Source organism: Poecilia mexicana, unplaced genomic scaffold (genome assembly GCF_051168715.1).
Source record: "Poecilia mexicana isolate PSO_F unplaced genomic scaffold, ASM5116871v1 scaffold_8, whole genome shotgun sequence".
Taxonomy (NCBI): Eukaryota; Metazoa; Chordata; class Actinopteri; order Cyprinodontiformes; family Poeciliidae; genus Poecilia; species Poecilia mexicana.
This window is the reverse complement of record NW_028263377.1, coordinates 26842513-26857785: the sequence shown is the minus strand read 5'-3', so window position 1 is coordinate 26857785 and position 15273 is coordinate 26842513. Positions and strand designations below refer to the sequence as shown.

Below are 15273 nucleotides of genomic sequence, written 5' to 3'. Positions count from 1 at the left end.
TCAAAAAATTCTGAGGTTAATCTAAAAAATTCAGTTTTTTCTAGTAAATTTTAAGCTTTTAAAATTTCTGTTTTTTTAAAGAAAATTTCTGTTTTTTTAAAGAAAATTTCTGTTTTCTTTCTAGTTTTTTTTACGTTTCAAATTGATTCATGTCACATTTTTTAGCAGAAATTTACTCCTTTTTTCCTACCTACAGTAGGCCTGATGCTGTTGTGCATTTGAACCATTCTTATGGAAAGCGCGTCACGTTTTGGGCGTAATGACCACGCACGTATTCTGGTAAAACACGATGCTCTTGTGCAGCGATGACACAAACCTGTTGTTTGTTGCCAAATGAAGGACGGCTCTTTCACAGTCCTTGGAGAAAGCATTAGAGTCCTGTCTGCGCCTCCTGAGCCTAATGAGGCCTGATGATGGCAATGCTTCATCTCAAGGTGGAACTGCAGATTTCAAACAAACTGACTGACTGTGTGACCTTCTCCTTTGACGACGGCGCAGTTGTTAGCAGCATAAACATGCTGCAGGTTAGAAACACAATCAACAGGCGGTCTGAAGGAGGAACAGGAGTGAAAGTCTCTGCATTTCCATCACGAGGCGAGTTTAATCAAACACTTTATTTCCAGATAGTAACAGTCGGTGGCTTGTTTTTGCCTCCTGAAGGGAACCAGACTGAACTCCGCTCTGTTTGGGCATCTCAGTTTGTTTCTATTCATTTTAACAGCTACTTTTTTCTCACAATTATTTCAACTTAAATACAAAAATTAGTACAGAATTAAATATTTTTAATTGAGTTAAACTGACAAAATAAGCAGAATTTTTGATTCAAAACCCCTTTTTGTTGCTAAATTGTTAAATAAATAGACATATGAGCCCAACAACAAAGATATTTATCATTTTTAAACTGTTATTTAGGTAATTTAACCATCAGATTGGAGCAAAGTTCATCTTTCCAGAATTTCAGGAAGCACTGATTGGAAATGGAGCTTCTTTAGAAATGTGGACTGTGAACATTAGAGTTATCTGCTACATGTTTAGCACTGAGTTGCTATTTTATGCTAAATAGCTTAAAGTACAACTTTAACACAATAATAGTATTTTCCAGCGTCCAATAAAATCAGCAGAAATTAATCTAAATCGGGCCAAAAGAGGCGACTTCTTCCATCCGTTCTAAGCGGATGCCGCTTGTGCGTCAGATTTACGGGTATACCGGAAACACACCACAAAGGTTCCGGCTCCAAAAGTTTGTATTAAAACTAACAAAAAAATAAATAAATAATTGTCTTACTTTTAAATCCATATTATTTACCAATATAAATCGGCACATTAAGGTCCAGGCCCTAATAAAAATCAGATTTAATTTGAGGATTTCATCGATGTAGAAACGTAACACTGATCTGCAGAATCAATAAGTTACTTAAATTTAACCTGTTTGACAACATGAAGTATTCTCATTCACATCATGTCTCGATCTAAAGAACAGATGAGAAACGCAGTAATTGATTTATTTATCCATATTATTTTATTATTTTATTTTATTTAACCAGTTAGTTGAACCAATTCTCAGTTTCAACAATGACCTGTTCAGAAAACAGAGACTGAAAAGGGTCATAAATCTATAAAAAATTAAAATTAAAAGACTTTCAAATCACACAAAACATTTTATTCACAACAGAACATAAACGGCATCACAAATGTTGGTTCAACCTGGTTCTTCCTGCAGTATTTCTTGTATACGGGTTTACTGCTGCTTAAGCAAACAAAAACACACTAATTATAATCATATAATAGTTAATCAGCCGATAACTTTACGCTATACAGAAACATTTTGTGTTTTAGCCACAGAAAGACACTGAATTCAGCTGCAGTTATTATCCCAGCAGTCAGGGAGCATGCTGATCATTAAAGGTGGGATTTTTTACAAGGTTGCTCCTTACCAAGCATAAAACACCAGGGATCTGCCTCCCCATATATCAGCTCACACTGGAACTCCAGCCTTCAGAAAGCTCTGGACTGGCTGTGATTTGTGTCCTTCTGGTCTGTCGTTCGTTCGCTTTTTGCTTTTTCATGCATGTTTGTCCCAGAATTATGCAGCAGGCCGTCCATAAATATAACCTGAGCAAATAAAACATGTCAGAAAAGCCAGATAAAAATAGACTGCTGTTTGTAAAGTTACACAGTAAAAAATTAACAGCTATATTTTGGGTTTTTTAGCAAGTCATAGAAAAAAAATGTGGACATTAATTTTTCAAAGTTATATTTTCACCATTTTATTCAAACATTTAAATGTCAGCGTTCCACACTAGATATTTTAATCCACAAGCTAAATATTTAGTTTAAGCTACTTATTTAGCTTTCAACTCAAATATTTAGCTAGGACGCCAAACATTTAGTTTGGTGATTAAATAATTAGTTTGGAACAAAATATTTAGTTAGCAAAATAAATAATTAGCTTGAAAAATAAATATCTAGCTTTCAAATTAAATATTTAATTCACAAGCTAAATATTTCCCAACTAAATATTTACTTTTCAAACTAAATTCTGGATTCAAATTAAATATTTATTTTCTGACTTAATATTTACTTCTAAACTAGCTACTCATTTTTCAAACTAAATATCTCGTTTACTCACTAAATATTTAATTTGAAAGCTAAATATGTAGTTTGTAAACTAAACATTTAGCTTGTGAATTAAATATTTACTCTGATATTTAGAAATGAAAATATGTCTGAAAAGTTATTTTTTCTCTGACGGGCTAAACAAACCAAATTTTACTGTTACTTTTTTACAGTGTAACGCGCTGGTTTCTCCCTCCCAGTGTGGATCTTCAGAAGAACGACTTCTTTAAAGATAAACAAGGTTAACAAAAAGCAGTGATGAAACCCGGCGCTGGCTCTGGACGCCGCAGAGACGAGAGATTCTGGCTTTAACTGGACCGTTGCTTCAGGTTGCATCAGAATGCGACTCTTTGATGGTCTGACTGTTGTATTATTAAACTGATGAAAGGGGGAAAAGGGCACAAACATTATGAATGGAGATACATTAAATAAAGTCAACATCTAAAGATGGAAAAGAGTTCCCCCTCTAGAGGAGCAGAAGAGATATTTTTGAAGCTTCAGAGACAAACTCGGGTTGGTAGAAGATCAGGGTTTTCTAAGAGGATGAGAAAAAGAAACAAGCGTTAAAAACAAATTCATGTCCTGCTGAAATAACCTTGGAGGAAAAGATGTCTTCATGTCCGAGACTCGGGTTTCTGCAGAGTTTATGTGAAAGGTTACATCCAGTAACCTAGCAGAGATTAATCTTATGATTTATTCATTTATTTTCTTGGAGATGCAGAAATTTAACCTGTTTGTGTTGCTTTCAATTATGAAAGCTGATCGTTTGTCAAGCTGTAGCTTCTGCACCGACAAAATATTAAAATAAAAAAGCAACAATCAATCCTACTAAGAAAGATGTGATTAGTTTTGCTTCAGAGTTGATGAAATCAGTACAGATAAAATGCCAACTCAGTCATGATCTTAAAAGGCTTTATTTTCCTTGGATTTAAAAACCAAACTGGGAAGTTTTAGGAGTTTGATTCTTTTAAAACATTTAAAGTAAATGTAATAAAAAATGTAATCAACTGCTCCATGTTTTCCTGTTTATGTCAACCATACAACTCTGACGGCAAATAACAGGTTGGAAAACAAAACAAGTTTGTGAAGCAGATACAGCAAATCAAGTCAAGCCTCAGACCTTTGTACCTGCTCACATGGAGAAGTGGAAATATTTTATGGTCATGTGAGTAAAAAGAAAATATGGAAAGTCAAAATTCTGAGAAAAAAACTTAGATTTCTGCACTGAGCTTTATGTCAGAATTCTGAGTTTAGATTTAGATTATGTATTTTGGTAAATTAACAGCATTACAAAAGACAAAACAGAACAAAATATTATTTTGCAAGCCATAATTTACCAAAAATTAGCAGACTGAAGCCAAGGCTTATGCTTGCCTATCCTACGTCAGTTAAAAGTTGTAATAGTGAGAAATATAGGCAAAATTCTGAGTTTAAAATCAAAATGCTGAGGAGAAAAAAGTCAGAATTTTGTAATAAAGATCAGAATTCTGAAGTTAAAGTCAGAAAGAAAAAAGTCACATAAAACTCATAATTTTCATGGCTCTAATCCTCTTGTATGACCGAGTTGCTTCCCTGATGTTTACCACCTGCGGGATTGTTTCATTTGGAGCAGCCCGCCTCCAGCATGGCGGAGCTGGTCTTGAGGTGAGTCTGGATGTGGCTGCCGGTGAGGCCTGACATTTCAGGCGGACATCAGTCACCTGCTGGCGGTAAAGCTCCCTCGGCGCTCCGTTGACAAGGCGCAGCGAGCGGAGGAAGCTGCAACAGCTGGTGGACAGATATTACACTGATCCTCTCCAACCCCCAGAGGGAAGAGACTGCTGGAGGGGGAAGGACCAGGCTGCAGCGCGGCTGAAGGATGCGCTGAGTTCAGGAGCAAACAGAAAACAAACTTTAAATGACAGATGCTGATCTCCCGGAAGAAGTTCACTTACAGCCAATAAACGTTTCAGCGGCGGCGACAGAGGAACAGACAGAGGATTTACTGACACCTGGCGGTCAATTTATCACACTACAACCTGGAAAACCAACAATTAAGCATCCATCCATCCATCCATCCATCCTTTCATCCATGGCACATGTGTCAAACTCAAGACTTAAACTATGTTTTGAGCATGAATTGACAAACTACATCTCCCACAATGCATTCCGATTGTTACCAGCCTACATTACGGCTTCTCGCCACTAGAGAGCAGCAGAGTCACCTCAAACTGCTTATTGATTTTCCCAGCGAATAAAACTGAGACATGGACAAGCTAACATCAAAACGTCCAAGAAAAGAAAAATCGATTTACAAGTAAGACTGTGAATGAAGATGTGTGTGAGTTGGTGTCAGGGCGGCAGGTGGCGCTAGATGTTATCTTGACCGACAACATTAAAAAAAATCGGTCATGTATTATTTTTATCTGTGAAATTACAATCATATTAACATCGGCTATTTAGTCGCATTTTATGCGGTTTAGTTCATTCATATTCACCGTGAATCCAGATCCCATCACAGATTAAGCAGATAAATGTAAATTTTTCTCGTAGTGACAAAAACCACTGACTGAGGCCCCAATAACTTTTAGTAAATTAAATTAAGCGAATTTACTTAAATTAGCATCATTTCACCCGCTGGGGTCTGAACGCACTTCCTCCTGGTTCCCATCTGCAGAAAAATCTGCGCTAATTCGTCAGTCAGTTGGATCTGCCTGATCCAAACAGATCAACTGAACTCTGTGAGTGTTTTACCCTGTGAGGTCCGGTGTGCGCTTTTACCAGGATTTTTATTTATTTTATTTATTTTTGCGTGGTTTCGCTTCTCCCAAACGGACAGATGTTACGTCTGCAGCTCCTCCAGAGCGCCGCTCTCCTGGGTAACTTCCACCCAGAAGGCTCCATTTGTTAAATCCACTGGATGAGTTACTCCCAGCGGTTCCTCAGTCTTCGCAGTCCGCAGTGGTTGAGCAGCGGACTGCGCATGTTAGTCTAATTAACTTTTGCATCGTCATTTATTTCCTCAAGATAAACTGCCGGCTCCTCAAATGGATTAACACAACGTTGCATTCTCTTTAGTTTTCTCTGGTCTGGAATGGAGACTTGAATTTAACGGCCATTTCAACCAAAGGTTTGTAATGCGCTTAATAGCCATTTTTTATTTGTAAGTATTGATTTTATTTTTTAGCCATTTAGCCAAGACTCTGTAGATCCATTTGTCGGCATCTTCAATACATTTTTTGATCCCAGGCTTAGTTTATGGACTGAACAGACAGAAACAGTTACCATTATACATTTTGAACTGTTGATTTTATTTTTTAAAATTAGTTCAACAATCAACATCTCAAAATTAAAAATGGTTCAAAAATACATTTTACACTTTTTTAATTGTAAAGTGTTGGTTTGATTTTTGAACCATTTTTTATTTTAAAGTGTTGATTTAATTTTTGAACCATTTTTTTATTTTAAAGTGATGATTTTATTTTTGAACCCTTATTTATTTTGATGTGTTGATTTTATTTTTGAGCCCTTATTTATTTTGAAGTGTTGATTGTCTGAAAGACCTTAGACATGAATTGCCCCATACGGGGTTTGAACCGATGACCTCTGCATTACCAGCACGGTGCTCTAACCTGCTGAGCTAACTCACCTACCTTACAAATGTTTGAGTTTCCATGGAACTTACATGATCTTACCACATTGAAGATTTGATAAAAGTGCTTATATTCTAATGTTTTTCAAAACAGCATACATAATATTTTATTTTCCAGAGATTTTGTATTTTGAAGTGTTGATATTATTTTTGAACCATTTTAACGTTTCATGTGTTGATTGTATTTCAGAGATATTTTTTATTTTAATGTGTTAATTTTATTTTTGAACCATTTTTTATTTGTAAGTATTGATTTTATTTTATAGCCATTTAGCCAAGACTCTGTAGAACCATTTGTCTCTGCTAATGGCATCTTTTTTGATTCCAGGCTGTAATGTGAAATTAGGCACAAGTATACTGTGCTCTCTGAGAGGATCTGTAAGTATTTGACATTGTTTCATGCCCATCATTGACATTAGTCACTAACAAAATGTGGCTTATCTACCAGGAACACTGCAAAGAGCATGAGTTTCTGTAGTGTAGTGGTTATCACATTTGCTTCACATACAAAAGGTCTCTGGTTCGAAACCAGACAGAAACAGTTTTAGTATGTTCTATTTATCGTAGTTGTTTACTAAAGGTCAACAAGGGTTCTGTGGTGTCATTGTCTGTACTCTGAATCCAGGCATCTGAGTGCAAACCTCAGTTGACATTTTCATGCGTTGCATCTCACATCATCAACTTTGGAACCTCAAACTGAAACACAGCAGAGAAGTTCAGTTCCTGTAGTGTAGTGGTTATCACGTTTGCTTTACACACAAAAGGTCTCTGGTTTGAAGCCAGACAGAAACAGTTTTTGTAGGTTATGCATCTCTTGAAGCCAATCAAAGCTACTTTACTTCAATTACCAATTGGCAGTTCAATGGCATAATGCAAAAGGCCCGCGGGCCACACGTGGCCCCAACAGCATTTTATAGGCCAATGATTGACTTAAAATAGGTTTTGAGCATGAATTCCCATAACGCATTCCGATTGATCATCGCCTATTTAGTCGCATTTTATGCGGCTTAGTTAATATTCACCGTGAATCCAGATCCCATCACAGATTAAGCAGATAAATGTAAATTTTTCTCGTAGTGACAAAAACCACTGACTGAGGCCCCAATAACTTTTAGTAAATTAAATTAAGCGAATTTACTTAAATTAGCATCATTTCACCCGCTGGGGTCTGAACGCACTTCCTCCCGGTTCCCATCTGCAGAGAAATCTGCGCTAATTCGTCAGTCAGTTGGATCTGTCTGATCCAAACAGATCAACTGAACTGGATGGGTTACTCCCAGCGGTTTCTAATTCTTCGCAGCGGCGGGGCTTCGTCCGCAGTGGTTGAGCAGCAGACTGCGCATGTTACAGTCTAATTAACTTTTGCATCGTCATTTATTTCTTCAAGACAAACTACCGGCTCCTCAAAAGGATTAACACAACGTTGCATTCTCTTTAGTTTTCTCTGGTCTGGAATGGAGGCTTGAATTTAACGGCCATTTCAACCAAAGGTTTGTAATGCGCTTAATAGCCATTTTTTATTTGTATTTTATTTTTTAGCCATTTAGCCAAGACTCTGTATGGCATCTTCAATAAATTTTTTGATCCCAGGCTTAGTTTATGGACTGAACAGACAGAAACAGTTACCATTATACATTTTGAACTGTTGATTTCATTTTAGAACAGTAGTTCAAAAATCAACATCTCAAAATTAAAAAAGGTTCAAAAATACATTTTACACTTTTTTAATTGTAAAGTGTTGGTTTGATTTTTGAACCTTTTTTATTTTAAAGTGTTGATTTAATTTTTGAACCATTTTTTTATTTTAAAGTGTTGATTTTATTTTTGAACCCTTATTTATTTTTGATGTGTTGATTTTATTTTTGAGCCCTTATTTATTTTGAAGTGTTGATTGTCTGAAAGACCTTAGACATGAATTGCCCCATACGGGGTTTGAACCAATGACCTCTGCATTACCAGCACGGTGCTCTAACCTGCTGAGCTAACTCACCTACCTTACAAACTTTTGAGTTTCCATGGAACTTACATGATCTTACCACATTGAAGATTTGATAAAAGTGCTTATATTCTAATGTTTTTCAAAACAGCATACATAATATTTTATTTTCCAGAGATTTTGTATTTTGAAGTGTTGATATTATTTTTGAACCATTTTAACGTTTCATGTGTTGATTGTATTTCAGAGATATTTTTTATTTTAATGTGTTAATTTTATTTTTGAACTATTTTTTATTTGTAAGTATTGATTTTATTTTATAGCCATTTAGCCAAGACTCTGTAGAACCATTTGTCTCTGCTAATGGCATCTTTTTTGATTCCAGGCTGTAATGTGAAATTAGGCACAAGTATAAGTCTGACAGTTTGTTCAAGTTACTGTGCTCTCTGAGAGGATCTGTAAGTATTTGACATTGTTCCATGCCCATCGTTGAAGTTAGTCTCTAACAAACTGTGGATCATCTATCAGGAACACTGCAACAGCATGAGTTTCTGTAGTGTAGTGGTTATCACGTTTGCTTTACACGCAAAAGGTCTCTGGTTCGAAACCAGACAGAAACAGATTTAGTATGTTCTATTCATCAGTTTCCATGGATTTAAGAAGAACTTACGTGATTACATTGAAGATTTGATAAAAGTGCTTATATTCTAATGTTTTTCAAAACAACATACATAATATTTTATTTTCCAGAGATGTTGTATTTTGAAGTGTTGATTATATTTTTGAACCATTTTCTATTTGTAAGTATTGATTTTATTTTATAGCCATTTAGCCAAGACTCTGTAGAACCATTTGTCTCTGCTAATGACGTCTTCAATACAATTTTTTGATTGTAAACCAAAGGTTTGTAATGCGCTTCCTAACCAGACGCTCCAAAGCGTCCGGCCTCTACAGAACTCAATGAGGGAAGTCAACCTTTTGTCTGGGGTGTTTTAGCAGGGATGCCCTCCTGATCTGTACCGTCAATGTGGCCCGTTGAGGGGGGCCACTATGCTGAAGTGGCCCTCGGTGAAGTCGAGTTTGACACCCCTGGTCAATGGGGTGGAGAGGATGTTACACTCTGATTAGGTCTCCAGTTTATCACATCTACAAAATGAAAACAAAATAAAATTTGGTTTCCCTTTTTCTTTGAATCCATATTTAATTTCCAGTTGGATATTTTAATTTTTCTTTTACAAGTAGAACGTAAAAATAGATAGTTAATAAAAACATCAATGCCTCAATAACCTTTTCAGAAAACAGTTTCACTTTTACTAATTCAGTGTGAATTTTTCCACCAGTTTCCAGAACAAAAACAGAAGAAAGTTCCTCAACTTCTTCATGCTGAATTTACTCAGCTGTAAAATGTTTAAAGACTTTCTTACATCTGAAACCTAATTCAGAATAACCAGGTCACATTTTATAATTAAGATCAATAAGTATTATTTTCACTCGGATGCCTTCACTCATATAAGAACTTGAGATGGGGGTTAGCATCATCATTTCTAATCTTTTCAACCACAACTGTTTCACCGTTTTCCAAAAGGTGTAGAAGTGCCTTCATGGGAATTTTTGATCATTCTCCTAAAAGCGCATCTGTGAGGTCAGATGTTGGATGAGAATACATATCTCACAGTCTATGTTGTAAAGGTGTTTTATTGGGTTAAGATAAGGACTCTGCATTTCTTCCAAACCAAACTCACTGGAGTGTTTAGTAAAGAGGAAACTTTGGGACTGTACTTACAGAACAGGTAACATGCTGAAGTTCACTTGCAAACATTGCAGAAGCATTTTGGGTTGGATTTTATACACGAAGTGACTGGAACACCTGAATTTAGTGATTCAGGTAAAAACTGAGAGCGTTTACAGACAGCAGGGTTTCGTGTCTGCTTGAAACACTTCAAGCAAATTATTTGACGTTATCTTTCTGCTGACCTCATCTTATCCTATTATGGCTAAGACTGTCTTGCTAAGCAAGCAAAATTTGAATATTTACTGCAGTTTTATTTCACCTGAAGTTATGATGCAGGAAGCAAACAGATATATTCTTTGTCCAACCTTCCTTTAACACAAAATGATGATTTCATTCAGGAGATAAAGGTGTCCAAACTTACCAGATCCTATGTATAAAAGCAACAAACTGTCACACTGACAGTCAAACACGGTGGTGCAGTATGATGGCTTCGGGGTGTTTTGTTTCGTCAGGCGCTGGTCAACTGGATATAATTGACAGAATCATGAATTTTGCTCTCCATCATAAAATCCAATCTAAAAGATAAAATGTGTTAACTTTTCTGACTTCTTATAGAAGATAGCTGTGCTACAGTGCTAGTGCTAGCTTGTGAATAAGATAACAATAAGCAGAGATTTAGATACTATTTTCTGTTTATCTTTGTCCTTTCTGGGTCACTACTAGTTTAGATGGAGATTCTGTACATCTTGTAAATGTTCATACTTAATGTTGACATATTCTTGCTTTTCTAACTTTCATTTGCAGCTAGCTATGCTGTGTGGCAAAACTCTACCTCCATAAAAAAAACATTTGCCCCTTGCAGATTTCTCTAGTTTTTGCTATTTTGTTACTGTTAATTGTTTCAGATCAGTTTTGTTTTGGTGTTGCCACACCCAGGCCGGATTATGGGCTCACCTATAGAAACACATCACTGAAACAGAACCTGTCTGACAGCATGAAGTAGGCTATAAGAAATTAAAATCATTCCCTAATCTTAAGTAATTTATGAACAGACAGTCATTGCTAATTGGGTAAGTCCTTTCTCACAGTGGTTGGTTTGGACCTTTTTCTCCTTTATGAAATTAAATTATTTCAAACAAATCAGTTTTGTTGATAAAATATATTTAGAGGCATATAATTATACCACCTTGTATCTTTAGGAATGTTACAGCTATGCTAGCATTTTGTTAGCATGTTGGTAACGGTTTTTAACGGTGACCACGAGAGGGAGCGCTAACCCGCCGTCTCCAAAACTCTTCACCACCAAAAAATTTAAAACTAAAATGTCATCTCCAACCAGCCCATTACAGTTGGGTGGCTCATTTATTTAGTCACCATTTTTTAAATATATAAATTAGTTTACGGAAGCTGTCTGACCAGCTCCTTGTCCAGCTCAGTTTCTGGGTCTGGTGGTTCCACCACCTTATTCTTCGGCTTAACGGCCGCGGACAGGCGCTCCCTCTGGATCCTCTGCTGCCTCTGCCTCCCCAGCAGCGCCATCACCTCCTTCTTCTGGTCGGCCATGGCCTGGTACCGCCGCCGCTCGTCCTCTCTCTGCCGTTCACTGCACACGGTGAGTGGGACCGGGTCGTCAACATGGGAGGTCCCGCGGCGCTGCGGACGCGCCACCGGCAGCCGTTGGCGGATGTCTGCCGATGCTAACCGGGATTCCAGCGGCGGAAGAAGGGCTATGGATTTCCAGAGCTGCCGGGCGTGAGACCCATCCTCCGAGGAAGAGCCTTCAAATACGATGAAAAGGTCATCGACCTGTCCGTCTTGCGTACTTTTTTGTGCCATTTTACTTCACCAAGATTTGTTTCCGAAACACGTCCAAAACTTCTCAGTTGTTTACATTAGTCACCATGGAAACGAGCCGCGACACACGGAGAGTGGTGGTTGTCAAAATAAAAGTCGATGAAGAATAATGCAATAAATTTGATATGATTGGATCATTTGTATTAATATTACAAATATCTCTATATTATTGTAGATGATTAGAGACACTAAAAATGGACTTCAATCTTAGAATTCAGATTTTTTTCCTCCGAATTCCAGTTTTAATCTTGAAACTTACATCAGTGTAAAATTCACAATTATATATTTTTTATATAAATTCTTAGTTTGTATCCTATAATTAAGAGTTGAAAGTTAAAATTTGGATGGTAAATTCCATATTTATCACTTTGTATCCTAAGGAAATTAGGTTCTGGTTGACAAAAATTTTAAAAATAAAAATTGAAGCAGCAGGTGTATTATCTTATAAAAACTATTGAAAACCACCTCACCTATGAAAATAAATCCAAATAATTTCAACTTTAAAGATCAGATTATCACTTTAGATTAGAGGCTTCATGTCAGACTACTTTTGAAGCATAAGTAATAAGAATATAAGTGTTGTTCCAGAAGTTTTCATTTTACAGATTTTAAACTTATTTTACCTGAACAGGGATGCATCGGTCCAGTCTAGGATTACAATTTGGGTTTTTCATTATAGTTTAGTTTTATTTCATTGTGACTTTTTGTTTGTGCAATTAAGTTAGTTTTAATTAGTTTTTTTAAACTATATTTGCTAGATTTTATTTGTTTTTTTATTAGTTATAGCTGTAGTTTTAGTTTTTTTCATACTTTGGTTAATTTTTAGGTGCAGGTGTAGTGATTATATTTACATTGTTTGGGTGATGAAAACTCAACAGAAGATACAATTTTCCAAAAATGTATTCAGTTATTGTTGAACAACCAGCTGACTGCGGCATCTTCTCCCAACATTTCCTGTCACCATTTTGCAGACTAGTGACAGTGGATCATCTTGATTTGCAGACAGATGAAGTAAACTACTTGTGGGGGGAAAAAGTAAATTTCACATCAATTGGAAAGGCTATAAAATGGATTCATAACAAGAATATTATAGCTATGATTTCATTATGTCTTAGCTAGCTTTATAAATGCACAATATAGTTCCAGTTAGTCACAGTTTTTTATTTATTTCAGTTTACTAAAATGTTTTCTCAGTTTCTGTCTTTGTTATTTTGTTAGTTTTAGTTAATGATAATTACCTGCCCTCTGTCAGTATTTGATGCAGAAAGTGATATTTAATATTTTAGAAAGAATTAGGAAAGTTACAGAGGAAAAAGAATCAAGGCTGGAAACTGTTTTATTCTTGAAAGTTTGGGAATAAAACTCTGAAAGTGTTTATTTGCCTTAAAATAGTTGCTATGTTGCTCCACAGGTGCTACTGTTGATGCGTTAGTGATAATTCATCTCTGGTCCAGAGGCAGGAGCAGGAAAAGCTGAATGTGGGCAGATAGGAGCAGCTTTTGCTCAATGGCGATCCAGCAGCTGTGGAAAGAAGGCGGCGCGCCGCTCCACCCAGGTGTTGCTGAGAGGAGGAGGAAGAGCGACATCATCATCATCATCATCATTAACAGCATCACTTCTTTCACCTGACATGATCTTCTCATTTCCCTGGAGTTCAGGCAGCAGCATCCTGCACTGAGGACTGAAGCACAGAGCCGTAAGTAAAAACAGCATGAAACTAACTCTCTGATCTGATTCACTTATTGCAATGGTAAAGTTATGATTGTGCAAGACAAAGACAAGTATTAAAATGCATTAACGGCAGCGGAAAGTTTATTATTAAATTACATTTAGTTTAAAATGAATAAAAAAGGAGTCAGTTTTTCTTGTTTAGAGTCTTTATGGCAGATAAAATCCACATTAAAGATGCTGCATTTATTGTTGCTCGCTGTGCAGCTGCTGCCACACATCAGTGCATCCTGACATGTCACCATTTTGGTGTAAACGCCAAGCTTGGCTGGACTCAGGAGCCGCTGCACCTTATAAGGTGAAATGCCAGATAAGTTTCTTCTCTGCATCCCAGTTGGGGCTACTAGGCTACCAGGAGCAGCAGGTTAGCCAAACATGGGCATTCCAGCATGGCAGCTCTGCTGTTTGACTATCTGTGTGCTGCTTTTCATGTTTTATTACCTGCTGTTCAATGGGAGGTCAGAGAAGCACTGTGACCTGCAGCTCAGGATAAGTGAGTAAGTAGCTCGATGCAAAGCAGGGAAAAGTTCCCAGGTTGTTATCAGCAGCAGCAATAAGTGGGGAGGCACTGAAACCAGGCGGATCTGCAGCAGGTTGGAGTCAGAAATGATGAGCTGATGCTTAGAGATTTTCTGTGTTTAATCAGGTTTTATCTGAAGCTACAAGAGAAGCTTCAGAACTTTTGATGTTTGCATCTTATTTTTATAAAATAAGATGCTATTTAATAAGACGATATTTACTTAGTTAAGCACTGGGCCTGTCGCAATAAGCAAAAAGTCAGTTAATCGCATGATAAATTAGCTCAATAATTTAAATTTCCATGACTTATTGTTTTTATATTTCTACCAAAAACAGTCTGCTTGTTTTTGAAGGCAATTTTGTTTACAGAGACTTTATAATTAATTTTATTTGTTGTTTTTGTTGTTTTGTTTATTTATTTTGGATATTTAAAATGTCTTCCAGTTCCAGTGTTAAATGTTTATTAGAATTTAAAGTTTATTGATCTTTGAGAAAGAATTCCTGCATTATTATGCCATTACCATTATATTAGGTGAAACTTGTTGTAAAACAACAATATTATTAATAAAATGTGTTATTCTGACTGGCCTATAAAGATTTATTATGGTATAAAAGTCTACAAAGCTGGTTGATAATTTTACTCATCAGAATATTGTTGAATTTTTTGTTCTCAGATTAATCCACAGTATCTTCTTATTCAGTAAATTAGAATATTATTGAAAAGTTATTTAACTTTATAAGCTCATTAAACACATTATATGGATTAATTCTGATTTTTCAAGCTTTACACTGCAAAAACACAAAATTTTACCGAGAAATATTTGTCTATTTTCTAGTGCAACTAGAATAATACACTTGAAATAAGGCAAACTAACTTACAAATATTTTTTAGCAAGATATAGAAGCTTGTTTTAAGTAAATAATATCTTAATACTGATTTTAAAAAATTACTACTTCCACTGGCAGATTATTGCACTAATAACAAAACATTTTTCCCATGTTATAAGTGAAATAATCTACCAGAGGAACTAGCAATTTTTAATAAAAGTTAAAACAATCTCTTATATCTTGTTACTTTTAAGTTAATTTTGTCTTTTTTCAAGTTTACTAAAATATTTGCACTAGAAACTGGAAAAAATACTTGGTACGACATTGTGTTTTTGCAGCTTATAATGATTTTCTGCTTACAGCTAATGAAAACACATTTTAGAGTGTAGATTGTATCTGATCAATAAAAATATATATGTATTAATAAAG

At 35.9% G+C, this 15273-nt stretch overlaps 1 protein-coding gene and 1 non-coding gene across 2 annotated transcripts; one reads left to right on the top strand and one right to left on the bottom strand.

Moving 5' to 3' along the window:
• Nucleotides 1-8730: 8730 nt before the first annotated feature.
• trnav-uac (transfer RNA valine (anticodon UAC)) lies at nt 8731-8803 on the top strand. Its single transcript has one exon. It is a non-coding gene; the product is annotated as a tRNA-Val (tRNA).
• A 2510-nt stretch (nt 8804-11313) lies between these two features.
• hoatz (HOATZ cilia and flagella associated protein) lies at nt 11314-11751 on the bottom strand. Its single transcript, XM_014982765.2, has one exon. The coding sequence runs from the start codon at nt 11749-11751 to the stop codon at nt 11314-11316; it is 438 nt and encodes a 145-aa protein (XP_014838251.1).
• Between the last annotated feature and the right edge of the window lie 3522 nt (nt 11752-15273).